Below are 25674 nucleotides of genomic sequence, written 5' to 3' on the forward strand. Positions count from 1 at the left end.
GTGGTCTGGACGATGAAAGGACGACGCAGACATGGAGCTCGATGTGAGTGTTTCTACGTGTGGAGTGGACGGTTCGATTCCCTCCATCCCAGAGAGACGCAGCAGAGCCCGGCTGTAACAAAGGACTTGCTTTATTTGACTTTACTGTTTTTACAGACGCAGGTCAAAGTTCAAATATACACATATTAGAATAGAAGATAAAAAACAAACAAACCGACACCAGTTTAAGAAACTGAAGAGAAGAGCTGCAGCCCAGGACCCCTGGACCAAGTCTGCCCCCCCCCCCCCCCCATCCTCCTCCTCCTGCTCCACTGAGAGACCCTGAACCGGTCCTGAACCCTCAACCAACCCTGAACCCTGAACCCTGAAGCCGATCGCTCTCACCGCCTCCTCTCCAGAGATATGGTCCAGACCTTCATCCTGCTACGAGACAGCAGCTACTCTGAACCCCCCTCACCCCGCCCCCGCCCCCCTCACCCCCAGAAAACCACCAGAAGCCAGCAGATCTCCGGCAGCAGGGCCTCCAGAGCCTCGGAGCCGTTAGAGTTTCAGCTGAAAACACTTCAGTTTTTGTTTTCAAAAGTTTCACCTCAACAGTTCGCAGCAAGTTTTTGAAATCGTCTGTTTCCACGGAAACAGCAGAAACGCTGTAAACCATGTTCTCATGTCTGTCCACGAGTTAGTGCTGTTGGTAATTAAACCAGACCACCAGGACTAGGATCAGGACCAGGACCAGCACCAGGAGAAAGTGGACCGGGAGTCGCGACGCTCTGGACCAGAGTTTCCGTTGTTTCCATGGAGACGGATTTCCAGAGTTCTGTTCAGAGCTCTGTGGTCTAAAAGACCCCAAAACACTCCAAAGGTCTGTCTTCGCTTGAAATAGTTGCCGTAGCAACAGGCCCTCAGAAAGGCTGCCGAGGTCCAGCAGGTCTCTGATTGGCTACGGACGCCAGCGTGAAGGAGCCGCAGCCCGGGGTAGGCTCAGGGTCAAAGGTCAAGCACCCTGCTCCTCATACCACAAGCCTTTGGAGGACATGCCCACCTTCAGAGGACACGCCCACCCCCTAGGACACGCCCACCTTCAGAGGACACGCCCACCCACCGAGCCCTGTCGTTTCCCTCATCGTTTCTGAACCCGCCTTCAATCAAAAAAGTGCAAAACTAAATTTAACAGCGTCCAATCAGGCAGAGCGCCGGCCGCTCCTGAGACCTGTGGCGTCCCCTGAAGCGGCCCTGGACCTGTGGTTGGGAACTGCTGGAGTGTGTGGAGGTGTTGACGGGCCTGGAGAAACGGAGCTCAAAGAAAATGACGATGGAGATTTTATAAAGAGAAACAGAACAGGAAACATTACAGCGCAGGAGGAGGAGGAGGAAGAGGAAGAGGAGGAGGAAGAGGAGGAGGAAGAGGAAGAGGAGGAGGAGGAGGAGGAGGAGGAAGAGGAGGAGGAGGTGATGGAGCAGCAGGAGGAAGAGGAGGAGCAGCAGGAGGAGGTGATGGAGCAGCAGCGGCAGCAGCAGCGGAGTTCAGTTGCTCTGGCAGCACATGCCCTTGCTGGAGGAGTTCTGGGTCGGTTCCACGGTGATGGGAACCACGTTGGACGCCGGAGAAAAGTCGGAGTCGCTGCGTCCGGACATCTGCCTCTGGGACACGATGTGGTAGATTTCTGAGGGACAGACAGACGCAGGGAGACACAGAGACGTGGGGACGTTAGTGATCGGTCCAGCAGGACAAACCCAGACCAGCATGGAAACTCACTGCAGGGACCGCTAGCTTTAGCTTTAGCATTAGCCTCAATCCACACTGATGAGAATTAACAGACCAAAAGCTTCTGTTTCTGGGAGGATCCAGACTGTAGAGCAGGGATGGGCAACTTATATGATGGAAAGGGCCACATTTTTCTTGATGCCCCCGGTGGCGGGCCATGCTCCCGGGAAATTGTTGGGTGGGGTCGGGGGTGGGGGGGGGGGGGGGGGGGGGGGGGGGGTAGCCGGCCTTGTGCCTCTCTCTTCTGCACTGGTGGAGGCTGCCGCGGACGTTCCATCTGGTGGCCAAAGTATGTCATTGCAACTGAATGTGTGCAGCAAAAGACACTTTTTTCTTTTCAAAAAATTCATTGGGGGGCCGTACGGAGGGAAGGTGTGGGCCGTACGCGGCCCACGGGCCACCAGTTGCCCATCCCTGCTATAGAGCATCTTCCCCCTCTGGCTGCTGGAACTTCAGATGAGCTACATGATTCTGACCTTTACAGTATCGACAGTTCAGCTAATGCTAATGCTAATGCTAATGCTAATGCTACACTAATACAGATACAGAACAGAAGACTTTCTGAATCTCTCAGTGGAGAAACGTAGAGCTGCACGAGGCTCGAAGAACACAGCGATGAAAGCAACAAACGGTGCAAGAAAGAACAAGAAATAGTGCAAATCATAGAAGCTAAAGACAAGAAGAGCTAACTGTACGTACAGCGATCTTAAAAACTTAACAGGAAATATATATATAATAAATATATAATAAATACAATTATACAATACAATATACAATAATATAATAATAATAATAATAATAAGTGAAAATTGCTCATCAATAATTTTTAAAATTATTATTATATAAATATATTATTATTAATTTATGATCATTAATATAAAAATATTATTTTACTGAGTATCAGTGGACTGCACTCTGCGTCTCTCTGGTTAGTAAATTCACACTCAGGCAGTAAACAGGTTAACCAAAGTAACTCGTTAGCTGGTTGAGCGAGTCTCTGCACAGCCTGTGAGAAAAGCTGTGATTTCAACAACGACTTGAGTTAAAGTCTGATCGTGGATCATCACAGTGGAGGTGCAGTGGTCAACACCGCCCCTCACAGCGAGAAGAACCCCCGTCTGATGCCAGATCTGAAGGAGGAGCAGGGAGAGTTCCGGGTGTGAACTGCCCGCTGGCTTTAATGACCTGCAGGGCTCGAACCGGGGTCCCTGACCCGGAGCTGCTGGTGGGTTCCCTTCAGCACTGATCAGCTGAGCTTCCCAGAAAGCTGCACATCCCCATCTGCTGGACTCTGCTGCCATCTGGTGGCGAAAGGCAGGTACTGCCCGAGCCCGGCTCTGGACGCTTTCAGAGGGACGGCAGGGGGGACGGCAGGAGGGACGGCAGGGGGGACGGCAGGGGGGACGGCAGGAGGGACGGCAGGAGGGACGGCAGGGGGACGGCAGGAGAGATGGCAGGGGGGATGCGGGGGGGCAGTGTGGGGGGGGGGGCAGCTCAGTGAAGTGGGCGGGGCTCACCTGACAGGATCTGCTGGAAGGCCTGCTCCACATTATGGGAGTCCAACGCCGACGTCTCCAGGAAGGACAGACCGTTCTTCTCTGGAACATACACACACACACACACACACACACACACACACACACACACACACACACACACACACACACACACACACTCTAAGTAACATGCTCACGGCGGTCACATGACCTCGGCTCAGAGTTCAGGGTGAACCAATCAGCTCAGAGCAGAAACAGCGGAGAGAAAAGCAGAACCCAGTCCTGAGTCTGATCCGTTCATCTTCCTGTCACTGGGACAGGTGCATTATGGGCCGTTGTCTATTTGACCCTGTCCGGTCCAGCTGGGCGTCTGTTCCGCCTGTGTTCTGGACTATTTCAAACTTGGAATGGGCTGGAAACGCAAAAATAACCAAATTTCTAAAACGCAGATTAAAATGTGATTAATGGGAGACATGCGATGAAAAACTAAAACTTTAAAAGACTTGTGTTTGACGAGACGAGTTCGGCTGATGGCAGCTCCTCCTCCCAATCAAATCATCCCGTTTCTGCTCCCCTTGAAACACTGACTTCCTGTTTCCTGTGGCGCCCCCCAGAGGAGGAGCAGTGCTGCGACACGCGGGTCTCCGTCTGGTTTGGAGCCGTTTGTTCTTTAAAGGGCGGCGAGATCACATGGCGTGGAGGTGAGTCACAGCGGCCGGTCTGGGTGTGTGTGTGTGTGTGTGTGTGTGTGTGTGTGTGTGTGTGTGTGTGTGGCAGTTGGTAAAAAGCCTGCTTAACTTCCTGAAACTGATCAGAAAAGGTTTCCAGGCTTTCTGATGGGGAACAATCTAAATCTGAATTTTCAGGACAGAAGTCGTCTGATAAAATCTGAAAACCTAAAAGATTCCACGACTGCAGACTGACTGACTGACAGCAGCTGGGACTGAAAGCTGTACCGATCAGTCGTATTGATCACTCTACTATTCATGAAGAGAAACGACTGATCAGCTGATCACACACTCACAACAGCTCCTTTAATTTGAAAACGTACATTAAAGTTTCCTTGAGTCTGCGCTGAGTTTTATTTTGAAAATGTTCTCAATTCCTTCAGCGCTCTCACTTCCCACCTGCATCTCCGTCGCTTTCTTTTCTTCAAAGCTAGAGAAATCCAACAGGAGACGGAGAACCAGGCGGAACGCTGGTGGACATGTTCACCAGGACTTAGTGTTTTAACTGAGACTGGTCGCCATGGAAACCAGCTCCTGGATAACGGTGCCCGTGGTGAATCAGTACTGATCCGGGATCATCGGGGTCCAGTACTGACTGGATCTGTTCTCATACTATGTGCGGTTCTGCTTTAGAGAACCGGCGCCGGGCCGGTGGCGGGGGCGGAGCCTCACCTGCGAAGGCGGTGGCCTCGTCGGTGGGCACGGCCCGCAGGTGGCGCAGGTCGCTCTTGTTGCCCACCAGCATGATGACGATGTTGCTGTCGGCGTGGTCCTGCAGCTCCTTCAGCCAGCGCTCCGCGTTCTCGTACGTCAGGTGCTTGGCGATGTCGTAGACCAGCAGGGCGCCCACGGCGCCGCGGTAGTACCTGCAGGACACGGGGTGCCGCCGTCACGCTGTGCTGCCCCCCCGTCCCCCGCCCCCCGCCCCCCGCCGTCCCCAGACCGTGGACTCACGCCGAGGTGATGGCCCGGTAGCGCTCCTGCCCCGCCGTGTCCCAGATCTGGGCCTTGATGGTCTTGCCCTCCACCTGGATGCTGCGCGTGGCGAACTCCACCCCGATGGTGCTCTTGCTCTCCAGGTTGAACTCGTTGCGGGTGAAGCGGGCCAGCAGGTTGCTCTTCCCGACGCCCGAGTCCCCGATCAGCACCACTGCAAGACAGGCGGAGGAGGGGACGGTTCTGGACCGGTCAATAGGATCGGTCGGGGATCAGACGACAGGGCAGCGTCTGACGAGCTGCACAGGCGTGGACAGCTTTCTCGAGGACAGATTTGCGTGCAGGGACACCTTGGGGAGCGGACGCCTCGCCGGACGCCGACGCCGACGCCGACGCCGACGAGTCTTTCTGGAAAACTCCGGCCTGACCGACAGGAAGACGGCCCGGATGCCGTCGAGTCCTGATCGGCTTCATCAGGCCTCGGCAGCAGAGGCGGAGCTACAGAGCTGCAGCGCCCCCTAACGGCCTGGCAGAGGAACTCTCTGCTCTCATGAGGCGGACCATGCAGACGCACGGCTTCGGCCCCAAACGATTCCTTTTCCAGACAAACTCAGGCTCAAAGTTACTTCTATCCAACCAGAAACCTTCTGCTCTCAACTCCGAATGACAGGAATTTTCCAAAAGTTAATCAGATGATGTACAAGAAGCACCACGGTGGAAAAAAAAAAAACATTTCTCAGCCTTTATTTACATCGGAACAAAAAGTGACATTTCCAGAGTGATTCACGCATCACCTGTGAGTTGCTGGTCGTCCTGGCGTACGCCTGTCTCCAGAGGCTGTCCTAACCATCCACTCCACGCCGTGAAAAGTTTAGAAAAGCAACGTTTGTTCCAAAGTGTCACAAGCGATCCACAGGACGAAACAAAAACACAGAGCAGAGACGGGAAGGAACCGTGCGACCCCACGGCGCAGCTCACAGCCGAAGCAACAGGAAGTACGATGGTGTACTTTCTTCAAGTTCCGGTTACAGAAACAATGTCGCTGTCAGCAATAAATGAAATGGCCAATGAGAACAACGACAGAAAAATGTTAAAGGGGCTGTATCCTGCTTTTTTAGCTCGTCCAAACCCTATTATTGGCATCAACATGGTAACAGTTTATTTTTGGCTCTAACGAAAAGTCATTTTGTGTGAAATAAAAGATTTTCTGGGGCTAATTCTGAAACCCGGAAGAGAAAACGCTCTGGTTCACTGAAATCCCGCCTCTCCCCCTGTGGACTTTGACTGACAGCTACTTCAACCAATCAGCGCTTCAAAACAAATACGCTGGTTAGCTTCTCTAAGGGTTAGCTTTAGCTCTTTAGTTTTAGCTTCTCTACATGCAAAGACACGCGAAAACGTCTTTTCCTGTGAGAAACTCACCAAGCGCAGACCCTCCAGACCCTTCAGACCCTCCAGACCCTTCAGACCCTTCAGACCCTTCAGACCCTTCAGACCCTCCAGACCCTTCAGACCCTTCAGACCCTTCAGACCCTCCAGACCCTTCAGACCCTTCAGACCCTCCAGACCCTCCAGACCCTTCAGACCCTTCAGACCCTCCAAACCCTTCAGACCCTTCAGACCCTTCAGACCCTTCAGACCCTTCAGACCCTCCAAACCCTCCAAACCCTTCAGACCCTTCAGACCCTTCAGACCCTTCAGACCCTTCAGACCCTCCAGACCCTCCAGACCCTTCAGACCCTCCAGACCCTTCAGACCCTTCAGACCCTTCAGACCCTTCAGACCCTCCAGACCCTCCAGACCCTTCAGACCCTCCAGACCCTCCAGACCCTCCAGACCCTCCAGACCCTCCAGACCCTCCAGACCCTCCAGACCCTCCAGACTCTTGCTCTTGCTTGATTGTTGCTTTCAGACGATGGTGAAAGTTTATCTCCGTAATCCGTAAGATACAAAACAGCAGCAACGCTGATTGCCGAGGGCGTTGGGGGGGGGGGGCTCCTCAGTGGAAAATGCGAATCAGCTGCTGGTCAGAGGACAGTGGGGTGTTGTCTGGCGGGGGTGGGGGGGGAGAAGAGTGGTGGGAGGAGTTCAGCTTTGTGACGTACTTAGGTTTGAAGAGTTTCAAACCAGCTGTTTTCTACCCGAAGGGAGGGGCTGCTGTAGAGAGCAGCAGACTGAAGAGATTACTCAGACATGGTGGATGAAGGCAAATAACATTCTGGGGTGGTTTGAAAGGGAACTCAACTTTGTGGCATGCTGAAAACCCTAAAAAAGTGGATTTTGCATGATATAGGTCCTTTAAATCTAGAACAAACGATGAAAACAATAATAGATCCACCTTCATACATCAAAGTTCAGCCCAGCTGGAGTCCAACATGCACCAGGACCAGGTCTGACTTACTGCCTTCAATGCGGACCAGACTCCTCCAGAGACCAGACGGCCCTGAACAAGGTGCCCCGGACTCCGCACTCCCAAACCCCCCACCAGACACCATGAGGGACGCGGCCGAACACTCTCTCCAAATCCACAACACACGTGGACTGGTTGAACTCCCACGACACCGTTGGGGGGCGGGGGGTGGGGGGTTGAGCCCCTGACTGACCCCAGGAGCCCTGTTGTCGGGGCTTTCTGCCCCTGGTAGGGTCCCCCATGGCAAACAGGTCCTGGGTGACGGGCCAGACTGATGCAGGTCAACAGCCCCTGTGAGGAAGTTTAAATCTAGGACCATGACGTTGCCTGGTGTGGCGCAGCCGGGGCCCACCCTGGTTCCGGGGCCCACCCTGGATCCGGGGCCCACCCTGGATCCGGGGCCCACCCTGGATCCGGGGCCCTCCTTGGAGCCAGGCCTGGGGTTAGGCCTTTGCCCACGGGGCCCGACTGGGCTCAACCCGAAGGGCTAACTTGGGCCCACCCTACGGCAGACCCACCACTCCCGAGGGAACCGTGGGGACCGGGCTCAGTGTGGACTGGGTGGCAGCCGACAGCAGGGGCCCGGAGACCCGATCCCCGGACACAGAGACCGGCTCTGGAGACATGGTGTCAATTCAAATCAACTTTATTCAAAAAGCCCCAAAACAACAGTCAGTCCTGTGAACTGCTGCAGCCGTGAACGTCTAGAACCACGTCTAGAACCACGTCTAGAACCAAGGCTGATCCTAACCTGGACCTCACTGACCCACAGACACCCCCAGTGGACAGACTGAGCTCCTGCACTGGTGTGTGAATGTGTGTGAATGTGTGTGAATGGGTGAATGTGATCATGCAGTGTAAAGCGCTTCGGGCTCCGTCAGTGCAGGGTGAAAGTGCTTTATAAGTGTAGAACATTTACCAGGAGTCTGAACACATGCTATTCGGACGCTACATGCTAACTTGAAGAACACAATGCCTTGCTTTTTAATCCCACATGGTGGCTGGACGTCGCCGTCAAAACCATGGAGACAACATTCAACCAGAACCTGCTGTGGTCCAGAAAAACCTGCAGACCTGGTCCTGAAACACAGACGGGCCGAGGCGAGCGGTGCTGTTCAGGTGAGTCAGGGTGTTGAAAACAAGCGTCCGCAGCCAGCAGCTCAACGCGCCGCTCTGGGAAACAGGAACCTGTTCAGGAATGTTGAAACCTCCTCAAACGGCCGGCGTTTGAGCAACGCGGCCCGTTTTGAAAGGAGGGTGGAAAAAGCAGCGCTGCCCCGCAGAGCGCTTCTCCGTTCTCCGCTTCAGCTCGGCAGCAGGCGCTGGGCGGAGGACTGTTCCATCCCCGTCACCAGACAGGTCGAGCGGCGGCCGCCTGACACGCCCTCTCACACACCTCAACGCTGACTCGGAATTCTTCAGGACAAAGATCCGCCAGCCTTCTATTGTACCGGACGATATGTTGCCGGTGACGTCGGCCACGCCGCCGCCGCCGCCTCGCCGCCTCGCCGCTCACAACCCTGACAACCCCACGTCGGCGTGACGCCTCCGTTTCAGCGGGACGGTTCTCTGTCCCAGATGTCCACGTTAGCTCAACACTGAACTGCTGCAGCGTGGCGCTTTCTCTCTTTATTCAACTGCCAGCTTTAGCTTTAGCATTAGCCTCAGCTACTGTGTTGTGATTTCACTGAACATCTGTTTATTGGAGCCTTACTGATCAACCCAGTCCTGCTGAGGCCACATTAGCATTAGCCTGCATCGACAACAGCTCTGATTAGCATTAGCCTGTATCTACAATAGCTGTGATTAGCATTACCCTGTACCTACACTATGTATATTAGCTATGATAAGCATTAGCCTGTATCAACAATAGCTGTGATTAGCATTAGCCTGTGTCTACAGCAGCTACAATTAGCATTAGCCTCTATTTACAACAGCTACGATTAGCATTAGCCTGTATCCACAACTGCTACAATTAGCATTAGCCTGTATCTACTACAGTTATGATTAGCATTAGCCTGTAACTACAACAACTACGATTAGCATTAGCCTGTATCTACAATAGCTGTGATTAGCATTAGCCTGTACCTACACATATGTATATTAGCTATGATTAGCATTAGCCTATATCAACAATAGCTGTGATTAGCCTGTGTCTACAACTGCTACAATTAGCATCAGCCTGTATCTACAACAGCTGTGATTAGCAATAGCCTGTATCTACAGCAGCCATGATTAGCATTAGCATGACTGAACAGCAGTTAGCTTTCTTTTGGAAGAGTTGGTTTGTTCGCTGCTTCTTTGTTACGGCGTGGCGGTGGTGAAAAGGCGGCGTGGCGGTGGTGAAAAGGCGGCGTTCAGTGCAGCCGGTCGACGGCGGTGTGACTCTGCGTCAGCTGGACTTCTGCCGTCATCCACCATCATGAGTGACAGAAGCAGGTGGGAGCAGGCGAGAGGCGGAGCCGTGGCGTTCGCCGTGTCCACGCCGCACGGCGCCGCCGGTCCCCGGGGAGCCGCCTCCTCTCGGGCAGCTTCACGCCAAACCGGCTGCAGGCGGGTTTTTCCGGTTCCACAGCCTGAAGCGGCGGCGCTGCGCCTCCTCCTCCTCCAAGCCTTTTCACCCGACAGAAAGCGACCGACACACCTGAGCAGGGAACACCCAAACACCCGGCCGAGCGGCGGAGGAGCCTCCGGAGGTCAAGAGGTCACCAGGAAGTCGCTCAGCAGGGACTCTGTCAGCTTCCCTCTGCTGGAAACAAAGATCCATTCTGCTTCTGAGGCCAGAAGCTTCAGTCCAGGATTCACAACCAAAACAAAGGTCAAATGTTTGTGTGTGTGTGTGTGTGTGTGTGTGTGTGTGTGTGTGTGTGTGTGTGTGTGTGTCTCACTGTGTTGCTGCTGTGAAGCACTTTGTGTTTTATTGTCACACTGTGAGGAAGTCAGATGTCAATAAAGTCAGATGGAGCAGCAGGAACTGATCCGGAGGTTCTCCTCCCTGGGTCCACCGGATCCCTCAGACCGGCTCTGGTTCTGAACCAGACCCACTTCTTAAACTCAAGCATTGTCATGAAGTTCGATCAACAATCAAACACTGACCTGCATCCTTCTCCCAGAAACTGTAACGAAGACAGACGTCTTCAGAGAAACCAGCAGCGTCTCCGCTGGTCTGAGTTAAAGAGATTAATTAATCTGATCGATTAACTGATCACATGATGTAAACCCTGAATTCAATGGTTCAGTTCTGTCTCTGGTTCTGGTTCACTGCCAGGCCGGACCGGGTCACACAGGGCTGGACTGGGTCAAACCGGACTGGACCGGTTCAGATAGGGCTGGACTGGGTCAGTCTGGAATGGACCGGTTCAGATAGGGCTGGACTGGGTCAGTCTGGAATGGACCGGTTCAGATAGGGCTGGACTGGGTCAGACCGGACTGTACCGGGTCACACAGGGCTGGACCCTGGCTAAACCGGGCTAAAGAGGACTGTTCTGGGCTGAACTGGGCTAAAGAGGACTGGACTGGGCTAAACCGGGCTAAACAAAGCTGAACCGGGCTGAACCGGGATAAACAAACCTGAACCGGGCCGAACCGGGCCGAACAGGCGGTCTCCTCTTCCCCTCAGCGGACCAGCTCGGCTGCTGAGGCGGCATCAGGTGACTCCAGCCCCCGCAGGTGTCTCCTGACTCCCCTCTGAACGGGCAGTCGGACCCGGACCGTCCCCCTCCCCCCGCGGGGACCCGTCCCCGTCCCCGTCCCCGTCCCCCCGCGGGGACCCGTCCCCGTCCCCGTCCCCCCCGTGAGGACTCACCTTTGAACAGGTAGTCGTACTCGTCCTCCCTGTTGCTCATTCTTCCGCCGCGTCGTTTCTCCTCCCGAAGTCGGTCAAACTTCTGCCGGTCCTCGGCTCACTTCTTCACGGAGCGGCGCGCGCGGCAGCACGAGTGTCGCGCGGACGTCAAACTTGCTGAACCCCCGCGAGGCTGAAGCGAGTCTCCGGGCGAAGCGGCGCTGGCGGGACGTAAACAAAGTCCCGGAGCGGCACAAGTTTCCCTGCTCTTCCTCACGCGCTGTCACTGGCCGCGGCCGACGCCGCGACGTCACGGCGTCTGCTTGGCCCCGCCCCCCGCGCCCTGCTACTGGCTAATAGCTGACCGACACCTGTCAGGAGCGCGCGCCGCATTGGAGCGCGGCCCCGTCGGTCACGCTTCAGAAGAGCGGTGACGTCATCCCGTTCCGAGCCTCAACAGGTAGACTGACGTGGGACGGAGAGAGCAGGGCGCAGGTTCGAATCCCGGCCCGAGCAGGGCGCAGGCACACGCACGCGCCCGCGCGCGCACACACATACGCACACACACTTTTAATTGAACTTTACTTTTTTTCTGTTTTGTCTTTAATCTTGTTTTTTATCTCCCTGAAGCTGTTTTCCTTCTTTCTCCTTCCATACATTCATGATCATTTGTTTATTATTACACTTTCACACTTCCTTGTTCTGTATCCTCATCCTTAACGGACCCTTTATTTGTCCGTCCTTCTTCAGTCTTATCACTGTAAATGCTCGTGAAGCCTGCTTCATGTTCATCAACACATTATCGTCATTATTCATAACACAACATGTTGAAAAAGCGGCAGAAAACTGTGAAAATGAAACTGTACACAGCGTCATCTGCAGGTCCTGACTCATTCAACACAAGAATCCAGACTTCTGCTGCAGCTTCATAAAGCACTCTGTGTGAATATCTTGTTTTCATGATGTGTTTGAACTGGATTCTCGTCATTTGACTCACCAAATAAAGCTTTCTTGTGAGTTTTATCACATTGCTTTGACCTTCACTCCCAGGTGAAGGTCATTAAAAGGTCACAGCCTTCCTGACTGTTGCCCCTGATCACAGGTGTTTTCTGATCCCCGGGATGCGTTCACGGACCTCCGGCTTCCGGGAAAACTGGGCCTCGTTTGTGTTTTAAAGGCCGTTTGGTGACAGTTTAATCAGGCCGAGTCCAAATGGAATAGGCTGAAAATGACAAAAATGAACAGAAGAAGAAAAAGGGACAGAACATGTTGATTTTCACAGTCAGAAGCTCAAGTCTGTGTGTGGAAGAGGAAGAGGATGAAGAGGAAGAGGAGGATGAGGAAGAAGAGGAGGAGGAAGAGGAGAAAGAGGAGGAGGAGCAGATTCCCTGTTAATACACGTTTCTCTGTAAAGAAGTGATGCATGCTGGGAAACTGTGACCTCGACCAGAAATGTAGAAAACTGAGATGAGAACAAACGGAGAAGGAAACTTCTGGATAAATGATTTATTTTTCTAAAGAAGATCAATGAATCCAAAACAGATCATCAGCAGAACCGATCGACCAATGACGAGCTTTACTGTGAAATCTGACAGAACCGAGAGGCGGGACGAGTTTCACAACCTGAAACAGGAAATGGGACGAGTTTCACAATCTGAAGCGAGAGACGGGATGTTTCAGACGCTTCATCTTCAGCAGAGTTAGAAGCAGAAGTTTAAACTGGTGTCAGACTAAAACCCGTTTCCCACTGACACCAGCGGGTCGACCCGCTGACAATCGGCTTTTGACTCCTTCCCCTCCGCCTGCAGACCCGGGTCTCACCGCCTGCTGGGGAGCTGCGTGGCTGATTTTTCCTGCGCTGATGAGGTCCCACGTTGATGACATCATCAATGTGACAGAGCAAAGCAAGCTAAACAATGCTGCGGAGCTCAGTCCCCGTTACCTGTGGACGAATCTCCTCTTCCCCACAGGTCAGGAGGAGCTCTCTGGTCTCGCTATCCTGCCAACACTGGGTCATCTTGAAGGAAATCTCACGCTGTGTCCAGGAACAGTAACTAGCGTGCTAACGTAGCCGCGCTAACGTAGCCATGCTACGTCAATGTCATCACGTAAATTACCGCATCGACCTGGGTCTGCCTTTCACACTGAAGCTGAGCCGATTAAAACCCGGGTCGCTTGCAGGGTCGATCGGAATGCCATTTAAACACTTTCCCACTGCCATGAGGAGCCGGGTGTTAGCGGGTTTAAACGGGTATTAACGGGTTTTCATGGGTTTTTTGACCAGTGGGAAAGGGGTATTAAAGTCAACATTAGAACAGAACATGGAACTTTCAATTGACTTCATTGTGTTTTATCGTTTATTTAAATATTTTCACTTTATATGTGGCGGCAGGAGAGAAAGAGGAGCAGCAGGTTCTGTCCTCAGACGGTTCTGTCCTCAGACGTTCCTGCAGCAGGTCCAGTTCTCAGATGTTCCTGCAGCAGGTCCAGTTCTCAGATGTTCCTGCAGCAGGGTCGTCCCTCCTGGCTGTTCTCGGTTCCCGGCCTGTTCAGGGTCAGAGGACTGACGGAGCTGCGCATCATTTCCTTGTTGGTCACCTTCCTGTGGATCTCTACGGAACAGACGGGCACACTGAGCTGGAACCGCAGGGTTCTGAGATGGAACCGCTGGAACCACCAACCAAGCCCCCAAGCGTCAAGAAACCTGTAGAACTCTTTAGAACAAACTGTTAGCAGCTCTCAGCAGCTAAAGAACCCAGGGGGGAACGTACGCAGTGACAGAACTGTCAGCAGGTTCGCCTCTGGGAGGTTCTCCTCTGGGAGATCTAAAGACTGGATAGACCACTGCAGGGTTCAGGTCTGGAGACTGGTTGACTCTCATTTGGATGGTTGCAGGTTCAATTCCCCATCTGTCCCCATGCTGAAGAATCCTTGTCTCTACTGAACATGTGCAGAACCTCTGTTTAGTGCAGAACTAGAACCAGGACCAGAAGCAGAACCAGGACCAGAGGTTCCTCCGTCTACAGGACGATGGAACCTGACAGTTCTCAAAACTTTCTGCCTTTGGGAACTGTTTCCAAAAAGTTGAGTATTTTTAGTGGCTCTGAGCATCGTTGTCATGGAAACGAACCCCCGAAAGAAAAGTTTGGTGTTTCCATTTGAGACCTCTGGTGTGTGAACGGGTTCTCAGCAGGTCCAGGAGTGGAGCCGAGCATGGAGCGGTGCGGTGTGGAGTGTGTGTGTGTGTGTGTGTGTGTGTGTGTGTGTGTGTGTGTGTGTGTGTGTGTGTGCGCGTACCTGCCATGACGTTGTTGAACGCTGCCTCCACGTTGGTGGACTGGAGGGCGGACGTCTCCAGGAACAGCAGGCCCCTCTTCTCTGGAGGACAGACAGGGACATCGGCCAGAGTGAGTCCTCTGCCGGGGGGGGGGAACTGACCCCCCCCGGCTGAGGACCTGGATAGTGTTGAAGACACACCACTGGGGGGCCACTGGGTGGTTGACTCCGCCTCCAGCAGGAGCAGATGGGTGTGTCAGGAAGTCTGGAGGGGGGCAGCAGTACCTCCACCCCCCTCTGTGTGAGCAGGGCAGCCGGCCTCCAGTACCCCGGGCCCCCGAGCACCCCGGGCCCCTCCCTCTCAGGACGGCCGGTCTGCCTTTCTTCTTGTTTACCCTGAAGCTTGCTAGGGGTCCGTATGGCGTACGGCGTGCTCCGCCCTGCTAACGCGGCCAGGCGTCGCCCGGTACCGATGCTGACTTGGTGTGGAGCCCGGTAACGCAGGTGCCATTATTCTGGTATCGCCGTGTGTCCGCCGGGTGGCTACGATTGGCCCCCTGCCTCCTGCCCCCTGCCTCCTGCCTCCTGCCTCCTGCCCCCTGCCTCCTGCCCCCTGCCCCCTGCCCCCTGCCACCCCTGCAGGGGTGCACTGCGGGGCGGGTCACAGAGATGCAGGTATCCCTGCTGGGAATAGATGGTGGTGCCTTCAGCCGTCGCCTCGGTCCTGACACAGCGCAACCCCAAGTCAAAACCATGCTCAGGGGGTCGGGCTGCACAGGAAGCCCACGGAGCCCTGGGGGCCCATATAGACCCCTGAGCTTGTCTTACACATGACCCAGGTCCACCGCTACAAGTCTGGCACCACCCCTCCGGTGACTCCGGTGAGCGGAGTTCTCTATGAGTTCTCTATGAGTTCTCTCTGCCTCTCTGAGGTCTGTGCAGGTCGAGCACATCTACGTTTGCTCGGTTCCACACCGTGGCGGCGGGCGCCTCTCTGGGGGACGGGCACTGATGCTCCGACCCAACACCCTGGCAGTGTGTCCTTGTCCTATAGAGTCCCCTCACATAGGAGGATGGAACTGTGGACAGGAAGTCTCTTCACTCAGAGCACAGAGGTTACTGTAACTGACCGTTCTCTCTGGTTCTCTCTGGTTCTCCAGGGTGGACCTCCTACCTGCGAAGTCCCGGGCCTCCTCGGACGGCACCGACCTCTCGGGCTCCAGGTCCGTCTTGTTGCCCACCAGCATCACCACGATGTTGGGCTCGGCGTGTTCGTACAGCTCCCGGAGCCAGCGCTCCAGACTCTCGTAGGTCAGGTGCTTGGTGATGTCGAAGACCAGCAGAGCTCCGACTGCTCCTCTGTAGTACCTGAGAGGAGGAGGAAGAGGAGGAGGAGGAGGAGGAGGAGGAGGAGGAGGAGGAGGATATGAAAGAGCTTTTGAACCTGAGTTTTTAATTCAGAATAATATTTTTACTTTCTCATTTAAATTGTTTTTTTAATTGGTTTTTTGGTCCCACCAGACAGCCCTGAACAAGGGAACGCTGTCCCCCCCCCCCCCCCCCCCCCCCCCCCCCAAAAAAAAAAGTCCCCCTGTCCCCACCCCCCACCGGACCGTGGACTCACGCCGAGGTGATGGCCCGGTACCGCTCCAGCCCCGCCGTGTCCCAGATCTGGGCCTTGATGGTACAGCCGTTGAGGTGCACCGTCCGGGTGCTGAACTCCACCCCGATGGTGGTGCGGCTGTCGTGGTTGAACTCGTTCTTGGTGAAGCGGGACAGCAGGTTGCTCTTCCCCACGCCGGACTCTCCGATCAGAACCACTGTGGGACAGACAGAGGCACTGCCATCAGCGCCGGACGTGTTCAGTAGGAATGCACCGATACCGATACCGATACCGATACCGATACCGCAATGAAGCATCTGATGGGGACAACATAACAACAGAACTCGACTGTAGATTCTGCTCTGTCACGTGGATCAGTCTGAGCTGACCTTTGACAAACCATAACGTGAGTCCTTCCTGGGTAAAATCACCCGAACAAGACTCACAGCAGTCAGCTGACCAGATCAGTCCGGACAAGCTGGGAGCAGCAGAGGCCCGGCCCGGCCCGGCCCGGCCCGGCCCGGCCCGGCCCGGCCTGGACGGCGTCCCTCCAGGGTTCTCTCTGGCTTTTTGGGAACCTTTAGCTCTGTTATTACTCAACATGGTGGAAACATGGCGGTCACTTTACTTCTGAAAAAAGACGCATCAGCTGATCTCTGAATACGTCCAGTCCTTCCCGGAACGACCCGGGTTCCTTCAGGGGCGTCATGTGACTGATACAGGTGTCAAACTACCAATGGCTGCGGCGTCTTTTGTCCAGTGGATCCTGGGAGTGAGGTTTATTGCAGTTTCAGTGTTTCTGGTTTTGAGGATTTATTGAAACACCAGAGTTGCAAAAGCAAAGTAAATATTGTGAAATCCAAACCCTGAGCAGGTTCTGGATCCGCAGGTGTGTCTCTGAAGCGGAGGAGTTCCTGCTTCGTTACTCAGGGACCAAACATCTTCCTGGACGCTTCAGGATTTATGGAAAACTCTTCCTGTTTTAAACTGAAATAATCAGCTGCACTTCCTGGAGCGGAGCCAGAGCTGTGAGAACCTCTGAGGTGAAGAGAGACACGAGGAGGGAACCGATCAGGAGGAACCGGTCTGAGAACCGCCAACAGGTCGAGCTGCCGCCGCCGCCGCCACTCGCTGCTGAGTCACGCCGGGCTTCTGTTGTCAGAGGCTGAGTCAGAGGGAGGCGGCTTCATCTGAGGGAACGGGAGCGGCGCTGGTTAATCTGAGGGAACGGGAATGGGAGCGGTGCTGGTTAATCTGAGGGAACGGGAGCGGCGCTGGTTAATCTCAGGGAACGGGAATGGGAGCGGTGCTGGTTAATCTGAGGGAACGGGAGCGGCGCTGGTTAATCTCAGGGAACGGGAGCGGTGCTGGTTAATCTGAGGGAACGGGAGCGGTGCTGGTTAATCTGAGGGAATGGGAGCAGCGCTGGTTAATCTGAGGGAGTGGGAGCGGTGCTGGTTAATCTGAGGGAACGGGACCGGCGCTGGTTAATCTGAGGGAACGGGAGCGGTGCTGGTTAATCTGAGGGAATGGGAGCAGTGCCAGTAATCTGAGGGATAGGGAGTGGCGCTGTTCAAAGGATCACTGAGCTGAATACGGTTTGCGCTGATCGGCTCCATCACTTCACGGAAGGGGACGATGGGGGTGTCGCCACTTTGGGGTCCAGATGTTGGGGGCGGGGCCCGATGGCTGCGGGTGGTTGACGCTGTCTTGGGGTGATGCTCTATAATCTGATATTAGAGGAGGAAGATGCTCTATAATCTGATGTTAGAGGAGGAAGATGCTCTATAATCTGATGTCAGAGGAGGAAGATGCTCTGTAATCTTAATCTTTGTTCTTCATAAAAACAAGCTAACATTTGGGGGTAAGCTAATGCTAATCCAGGCCTTGTTATGACCTGTTTCCAGTCTTTTCCGTCGTGGCTCCAGACTGCGGTTTGTGTTGAGTTTTGACCTGGAGTCAGAGGGACCCCGGTTCGAACCCCGAGGCAGAGCTGCAGTGTTTGGCGGTGCAGCAGGCAGTGGAACCTCAGTAATGTTTGACAGGCTGCGTTACTCTTCACTCCGTCCGCTTCGTCCCTCCTTCCTCCTCCGACACTCAGTAACTTCCTGTGTAAACAGTCGCAGCCGTTTCCACGGCGACGGGCGACCTTCAGGAGACCTTCTGCTCCCGTCTGGAGGGAAAAGTTCAAACCAGCCTCGACTCTTCTGCCTGTTTGTTTCTGTGAACTTCAGGATCACCAGAGGAGCTCCAGACATGAAAAGTTGGAAAAAAACTAAATCTGAAGCAAAATGTGACAAAAAACAAACAAACAAACAAAAAAACAGGCAGAATGAGACGAAGAATGATCCAAAACATCCAACAGTCAGACAGGAAACAGAAACAGTCACAACACGAGGAGCTGAGTGGCTGAACCTGAGGGAGAAGGCAGAGAGGCAGGTGGAAGCGGGTGGGTGGAGGTGGGTGGAGGTGGATGGAGGTGGATGGAGGTGGATGGAGGTGGGTGTAGGTGGATGGAGGTGGGTGTAGGTGGGTGGAGGTGGATGGAGGTGGGTGGAGGTGGATGGAGGTGGGTGGAGGTGGGTGTGTTTCTCATGCTCCACCAGATGGAACCACAGCAGCTGCTGGGATGAATCAAACCCAGAACTCGTTCTGTTCACACTGGTCAGAAACAAACTGGATTTCAAAATAAGATGACATTTTTCTCATTTACCGTTTTTGATTCGCAGATTATTTCGAGACTTTTTAGTGAATGGCGTCGAGGACCTGGAGGTTTGGAGAGTTTTATGAAGAAGAACAAGAACTCCCAGATTATAGAGCATCTTCCTCCTCTCACATCCAGATTACAGAGCATCTTATTCTGAAAAGCTTCCAGAGGTTCCTGTGGAGAAGAGCTGCTGTCAGGACCTGGTTTTAGGTCTTCAGACTCAGTGAATCATGGTTTACCTGCAGATTAAAGTGGTGTTTACTCTCTGGGAGTCTCCTTCCTTTCTTCCTTCCTTCCTTCGTTCCTCCAGCTGAGTGTTTTTCTGCAATGGTTTAATTCTCCTTTTCTTTCTTTGGGTCATTAAAGTTCTCTTCTTGGTCATTTTGTTGCTTGTTTTGTGTGTGAATTTGTTGTTGTTTGTGTATTTTCGGTTGCTGATCTAACCGTGTGTTTTCTTAGAGTGGCTCAGTGTTTCGTTGTTCCTGTTTCTCGTCCTGCTGCGCTCGTCGTTTTGTTCTTCTTCAGATTCAGGACTTTCTGCCTCATTCAGTTATTTTCTGTCTTAATGAACATTTTTGCCTCGTTTTCATGTTTCTGCTTTAACGTGTCTCTTCTGTAATGTTTGGACATTTTAATCATTTTCTCTTCCTCGATTTGCTACATTTGTCACTTTTTAGTCATTTGACATATTTTTGGGGGGGTTGTTCCTTATGGTCATTTTGAGTCACATTATATTTTATTGTTGTTATTTATGAGTTTCCTTCAATTAAAATTTAATTATAGTTCTTTGAAAGAGCATTGTATGTTTTCCTCCCATTGAAGACGTTTACTTTATGATTATTGTGATTATTTTTCCTTTTGAATGCTGCTCTGAAGACTCGCTGAAGATAAAACCTCTGACATGAGTCATTTTCAGTATGTATCGTCATTTAGCTCTTTAACTGCAGCATGTTTTCTGGGTTCCACCCTGTTTTATCCTCCTGTTCACAGTTTTGTGTTGCTGTTTCGCGTCTTGTTTTCGGTCTCCAGCTCTTGACTTCAGTTCTTCAGTTTGATGATTTTCTGTTTCCTTCTGATCGTTTCATCTCGTTTCCTTGACATTGAAGAAACATTTCCTGTTTCTGTTTCCTGGATTTATCAGACTGTTGGGATGATTTGTTGCTTTGAGGATCAAACTGACTCTTTCATCGTTCACATCTGGTTTGAAGAGGCCGGAAAAATATCAACCCGTCCATATGAGGTGTCTTCAGATGTTTCTGTATCGTGATATCATATCGTGATGTCTCTGGTATCGTGATGTTTCTGGTGTTGTGATTTTTATGGTATTGTGATATCGTATCGCAATGTTTCTGGTATCGGTGTTTCTGGTATCGGGATGTTTCTGGTGTTATGATGTTTCTGGTATTGGAATATCGTATCGTGATGTTTCTGCTATCGTGATACCGTATCTTAATGTTTCTGGCATCGTATCGTGATGTTTCTGGCATCGTATTGTGATGTTTCTGGCATCGTGATGTTTCTGGTATTGGGATATCGTAACGTGATGTTTCTGGTATCGTGATATCGTATTGTGATGTTTCTGGCATCGTGATGTTTCTGGTATTGGGATATCGTAACGTGATGTTTCTGGTATCGTGATATCGTATTGTGATGTTTCTGGCATCGTGATGTTTCTGGTATTGGAATATCGTATCGTTATGTTTCTGGCATCATATCGTGATGTTTCTGGTATTGTGATACTGTATCGGGATGTTCCTGGTATCGGGATACCGTGTGGTGATGTGACGTCCTGAGGGGCGTGTCCTCGTGACTCTCGGCCCTCCTGATTGGAGCAGCACTGCTCCTGAACGTTCCTCTGCTGCTGTTTCAATGTTAATGCTGGGAGCAGTTTTCTGCAGACGCCGTCAGGAGAACCGCCGCCGGCCCGGCGCTGCACTCCTGGCTGCATTTGTCCGTTTCTACTCAAACCGCCGCCGTCTGCGGACACAGCCGCGCTCCTGGAAGCCAGCCGGTTAATGATGAAGGAGGGAGAACCGAGAACGGAGAACCAGGACTCACCCTTGAAGACGAAGTTGTACGGCTCGTCCGACTCCATGCTGCGTCCATCCAGCGTGTCGGCTCCCCGGGCCCGGCTGGAGGAGGGCGTCAGTAGACCTGGACCCTCAGAGCCTCCTCACACACTCCTCAGTCCTCACACACTCCTCAGTCCTCACACTCTCCTCACACACTCCTCACACACATGCAGGAGTGTCGGCTGCTCCCAGTGTGAGGCGACCTGTTTGGACAAGAACACACAGCGTCTCCAGGAGGAGGAGGAGGAGGAGGAGGAGGAGGGGGCGTGGCTCAGGAGGTGGAGGGCAGGTTAGACAGGTGGAGCGACCTCCAGGTGGAGCTGAGCTGGATCATCAGGCTCCTCCTGGTGGACGGAGGTGGAATCAGACTCTGGCTCAGTTTTATTTGATTGATTTTGAATCCTGAAACATGAAGCTGCTGCAGCCGACAGGACAGAGAGACAGGAGGAGAGACAGGAGGACAGAGAGACAGAGAGACAGGAGGAGAGACAGGAGGAGAGACAGGAGGACAGAGAGACAGGAGGAGAGACAGGAGGACAGAGAGACAGAGAGACAGGAGGAGAGACAGGAGGACAGAGAGACAGGAGGAGAGACAGAGAGACAGGAGGAGAGACAGAGAGACAGGAGGAGAGACAGGAGGACAGAGAGACAGGAGGAGAGACAGGAGGACAGAGAGACAGGAGGACAGAGAGACAGGAGAGACAGGAGGACAGAGAGACAGGAGGAGAGACAGGAGGACAGAGAGACAGGAGGACAGAGAGACAGGAGGAGAGACAGGAGGACAGAGAGACAGGAGGAGAGACAGGAGGACAGAGAGACAGGAGGACAGAGAGACAGAGAGACAGGAGGAGAGACAGGAGGACAGAGAGACAGGAGGAGAGACAGAGAGACAGGAGGAGAGACAGGAGGACAGAGAGACAGGAGGACAGAGAGACAGGAGGACAGAGAGACAGGAGGAGAGACAGAGAGACAAACAAACAAACAGAGTGTAGAGAAGAAAGAGATAAAGGTTCCACCATCTTTCAGTTAGAACAGACACTCCAGAACCTGAAGAGAGAGAACAGAGAACCTCCTCTGGACTGCAGTTAGAGAACAGAGCTGGTAGTGAAGCTGAGGATCCAGGTGTCAAATTACAGAGCAGGACATCAGGAGGAACCTGATCCAGAGAGTCATTAGTCCAACAGCCTACAGGACAACAAAGGGATGAAAGGTCAGCCTGATCATGACCTCTGACCCTCTGGCCGGACCTGCTCGTTCTTCTGGTGCTGCCGGGGCGAGACGTCTGTCCATCCTCCTCCAGGAAGTGAGGACGGCGAGCTGAAGGAGACGGAGCCGACCACGTACCGGCGACGAGCGGGACGGCGAGACAGCAGCTCGCTTTGAGTCCTGGACCACCGACGAGACGCAAGACACCAGAGACAAGGACACAGCTGGACCCTGTTTTACATCCAGGGGCACGAAAGTGAGTTCCTGTGAAACCAGTCCTGGACTCGAGGCCAGACGGTCTGAGACAGGACTGTCCCCAGTGGACGGTCGCCATGCGGGAGCAGCGGCTCCAGTGCTGATGTGGAGAAACTGATCCAACGATCGGCTGATCTGTTGCCGCTCACACTGGGTCAAATGAACGACTTCTGTCTGCATGCCGAGATTCAACAGCTGCTTCAAAAACAGGGTCGAAAGGAATCCAGCGCAAAGATCAGCCGAAGACGAAGAACAGCCGCAGAACTACAAGACGCACAGATCAGACGGAGAGTTCTGTCAAAAGTCAAGCTGGAAGGATGAAGTCTGTCCTCTCCAGAGGGGTCAGGGGTCAAAGGCCCGGTCACTCTGCTGGACGGTGGTCTTCTACAGGCCGGTGGACGGTTTGAAAAGTCTGCTTTACCGTCCAGAGTGAAACCCTGGAGCGCCTCAGGACCATGAGGTCCTCTGTGGTCCTTCCACATGTTCTCAGCAGAACAGCTCATAGAGGCAGAACCGTAACGCCGTCTCACCTGAGAACCGTCCTGGATCCCGAGACCGATGCAGCGTCAGCTAACCTGAAGACCTGGAGACCTGGAGACCTGGAGACCTGGAGACCTGGAGACCTGGAGACCTGGAGACCTGGAGACCTAGAGACCTGGAGACCTGGAGACCTGAAGACCTGAAGACCTGGAGACCTGGAGACCTAGAGACCTGGAGACCTGGAGACCTGGAGACCTGGAGACCTAGAGACCTGGACACCTGGAGACCTAGAGACCTAGAGACCTGGAGACCTGGAGACCTGGAGACCTGGAGACCTGGAGACCAGCCCCTCTCACAGATGCTGGGACAGACTGTTAAGTTAAGTTCAAGTTTATTTGTCATAGACATCAGGGTACAGGGTACCATAAGCAATGAAAAATGGTTTGCCCTCAGCACCCTCTCTGCAGTGAATAAAAAATACAATAAAAATAATAAATAATAAATAGAGTTTAAAAACACAACACCAACAACAAAAAACAGAACGTTATCAGCGCCTCCTCAGGCTAATGTTCATGAGCCGCACCGCCTCAGGATAGAAACTGTCTCTGAATCTACGGGTCTTGGTTTGTGGGTAGACGTCTTCCTGATGGCAGGTAGGAGAGGAGAGCCTGAGCAGGGTGGCTGGGGTCCTGCATGGTGCTCAGGACCTTTTCCTCACAGCGCTTTTCAAACAGCTGACCAACCTGAGGCAGAGGGGATCCAGTGATTCCTGATGCAGTCTTTACAGTCCGCGCCAGACGAGCCAGATCATGTTTTGTAATATTTCCAAACCACACCAGGAGACCAGAGGTCAGAACGCTCTCTACTGTGCAACTGTAGAAGTTTGTGAGAACTTCTTTGGACAGTCCAGACCTTCTGAGGCGTCTCAGAAAACAGAGTCTCTGCTGGGCCCTTTTAATGGCACAGCTGATGTGAAGAGACCAGGTAAGACTGTCACAGAGATAAATGCCCAGGAACTTCAAGTTATTTACCACCTCAACTGGAGTGCTGTTAATATGAACAGGTCCACAGTTAGATTTATTCCTCCTGAAATCTATGACGAGCTCCTTTGTTTTTCCCACGTTCAGGGACAGATTGTTCTGGTGACACCGAGTGACCAGGCTCTGTACCTCTTCTCTATAGTACACCTCATTGGTGTCAGATATGAGACCTATGACTGTTCTGGACCGTTCCAGGCTACATGTGGCAGAGATATGAAAAGACATGAGTTTTGTTCAGGGTTGGAGGCGGAGCCTCCTGCGATCAGAAGGTTAAGACGGACATTGGAGCTGCAGCTGCGTCTCGGGGAGGACGGGCTTGGGTTCGTCTCCACACTCTGCTGTGGGAACCGGACTCTACTGCAGACCACAGACCCAGAGATGGAGAAGCAAGAACCAAACCGGCCTGGATCGGAGAACCTGGCTCATTTGGAAAAGACACGGCGGCGTCCAGCTCAGGACGGGACAGATCCTGAGCCATCACGCTGCACACTGAGAGCATCGAGAGCGACGGCAGGATGCTCTTGGTTGACTACAGCTCAGCCTTTCACACCATCGTCCCTGACATCCTGGTCAGGAAACCGACCGATCTGGGACTCCCCCCACTCACCTGCCCCTGGATCCAAGACTTCCTGACAAACCGACCCCAGACGGTTCAACTGGGGCCCCGCCAGTCCTCCACCCGGGCCCTGAGCACAGGCTCTCCCCAAGGGTGTGCGCCGAGTCCACTGCTCTACCCCCTCTACACCACGGACTGCAGCCCCGCCCACTCCAGCAACACCATCGTTAAGTCTTCGGATACAGCGGTGGTGGGACTGATCACCGGGGGGGACGGGTCTGCTACAGGGATGAAGTCCTGAAACTGGCTGAGCGGTGCTCGGCAAACAGCCTGTCTCTGAACACCACAAAGACCAAAGAAGCCATCCTGGACTTTAGGAAACGCAGGTCTGATCCACCTCCCCTCTTCATACGTGGATCCAGCGGAGAGGCTCCACGCCTCCACCCTCTGGCACCGTGATCACCGACAGCCTCTCCTGGTCTGCAAACAAAAAGGCACCGCAGCGTCTGCACTTCCTGAGAGTCCTCTGGAGAAGTAACATCTGAGAGAAGCTGCTGGTGACCCTCCACCGCTCCACCATCGAGAGCATCTGAACCCTCCACACCGCCGTCTGGTCCTCCCTCCACACCGCCGTCTGGTTCTGGTTCTCCCTCCACACCGCCGTCTGGTTCTGGTTCTCCCTCCACACCGCCGTCTGGTTCTGGTCCTCCCTCCACACCGCCGTCTGGTTCTGGTTCTCCCTCCACACCGCCGTCTGGTTCTCCCACTGCACCGAGGCAGACAGGCAGGGACTACAGAGTGGTCAGGACAGCTGAGAAGAGGATGGGACTCCCCCTTCCCTCCATCAGAGACTGACACACACCCCGCTGCCTCAGCAGAGCGAGGCAATCAAAAAGAGACAACACTCACCTGCTGCCCTCTGGGAGGCGCTACAGGTCTATCAAAACAAAGAGACTAAGAAGCCATCACTGCACTGAACTTAAAGGGTTACTGAGACACACACACACACACACACACACACACACACACACACACACACACACAATAACTGCAAATTGTGCAAGTTACTTTTCTATATATAATTTTTTTCTATTTATATTCTTTTAAATTCGCACTACTGTTAGATTTTATATATTTTTAATATTTTTAGTACTGTCTTACACACAGGTGCTGCTTGAATTCGTTGTACACTGTGCAATGACAATAAAAAGGATTCTGATTCTGAGAACAAGAGCATCTTCCTCTTTTAGGACAGAGACAGACATGGATGAATGTGACAAGAAAGGACGACTAGCGGCTGACAGGAACCGCTGGAAAGGAAGGAAAGGCCGCGAGCGAGACAGTCTGGGGTCAAACCGAC

General features: G+C 53.2%; 2 protein-coding genes across 3 annotated transcripts; both read right to left on the reverse strand.

Moving 5' to 3' along the window:
* Positions 1-113: 113 nt before the first annotated feature.
* On the reverse strand, positions 114-11415 carry rab11al (RAB11a, member RAS oncogene family, like). 2 transcript variants are annotated; one of them, XM_030103324.1, is made up of 5 exons: positions 11141-11415; positions 4944-5139; positions 4662-4855; positions 3283-3363; positions 114-1664 (listed from the first exon to the last, which is right to left on the reverse strand). In XM_030103324.1, exons 1-5 carry the CDS (start codon positions 11178-11180, stop codon positions 1525-1527), a joined length of 651 nt encoding a protein of 216 aa, XP_029959184.1. In that variant the 5' UTR covers positions 11181-11415; the 3' UTR covers positions 114-1524. The 2 variants fall into 2 exon arrangements, with proteins under 2 accessions (XP_029959184.1, XP_029959183.1); XM_030103323.1 differs by lacking the exon at positions 11141-11415 and adding an exon at positions 5720-5790 and having other exon boundaries at positions 4944-5168.
* Positions 11416-12620: 1205 nt separating this feature from the next.
* Positions 12621-21003, reverse strand: LOC115397222 (ras-related protein Rab-25-like). The gene is made up of 5 exons (XM_030103444.1): positions 20764-21003; positions 16020-16215; positions 15570-15763; positions 14417-14497; positions 12621-13731 (listed from the first exon to the last, which is right to left on the reverse strand). The coding sequence occupies exons 1-5, from the start codon at positions 20798-20800 to the stop codon at positions 13613-13615; spliced, it is 627 nt and encodes a 208-aa protein (XP_029959304.1). The 5' UTR covers positions 20801-21003; the 3' UTR covers positions 12621-13612.
* Positions 21004-25674: the final 4671 nt, after the last annotated feature.

The sequence above is a fragment of the Salarias fasciatus genome, chromosome 11 (genome assembly GCF_902148845.1).
Source record: "Salarias fasciatus chromosome 11, fSalaFa1.1, whole genome shotgun sequence".
Lineage (NCBI taxonomy): Eukaryota > Metazoa > Chordata > Actinopteri > Blenniiformes > Blenniidae > Salarias > Salarias fasciatus.

Bases quoted from the DNA above. Each gene is read 5' to 3' on its own strand.
- rab11al (XM_030103323.1), bottom strand. From the start codon at position 5,775: ATGGTTAGGACAGCCTCTGGAGACAGGCGTACGCCAGGACGACCAGCA. The intron at 5,169-5,719 runs GTGATGCGTGAA...TGACCGGTCCAG, and splicing joins GGACGACCAGCAACTCACAG to AACCGTCCCCTCCTCCGCCT. The intron at 4,856-4,943 runs GTGAGTCCACGG...CGTGTCCTGCAG, and splicing joins TACCGGGCCATCACCTCGGC to GTACTACCGCGGCGCCGTGG.
- LOC115397222 (XM_030103444.1), bottom strand. From the start codon at position 20,800: ATGGAGTCGGACGAGCCGTACAACTTCGTCTTCAAGG. The intron at 16,216-20,763 runs GTGAGTCCTGGT...TCTGTCCCACAG, and splicing joins GTACAACTTCGTCTTCAAGG to TGGTTCTGATCGGAGAGTCC. The intron at 13,732-14,416 runs GTACGCGCACAC...TCTGTTCCGTAG, and splicing joins GTTCAACAACGTCATGGCAG to AGATCCACAGGAAGGTGACC.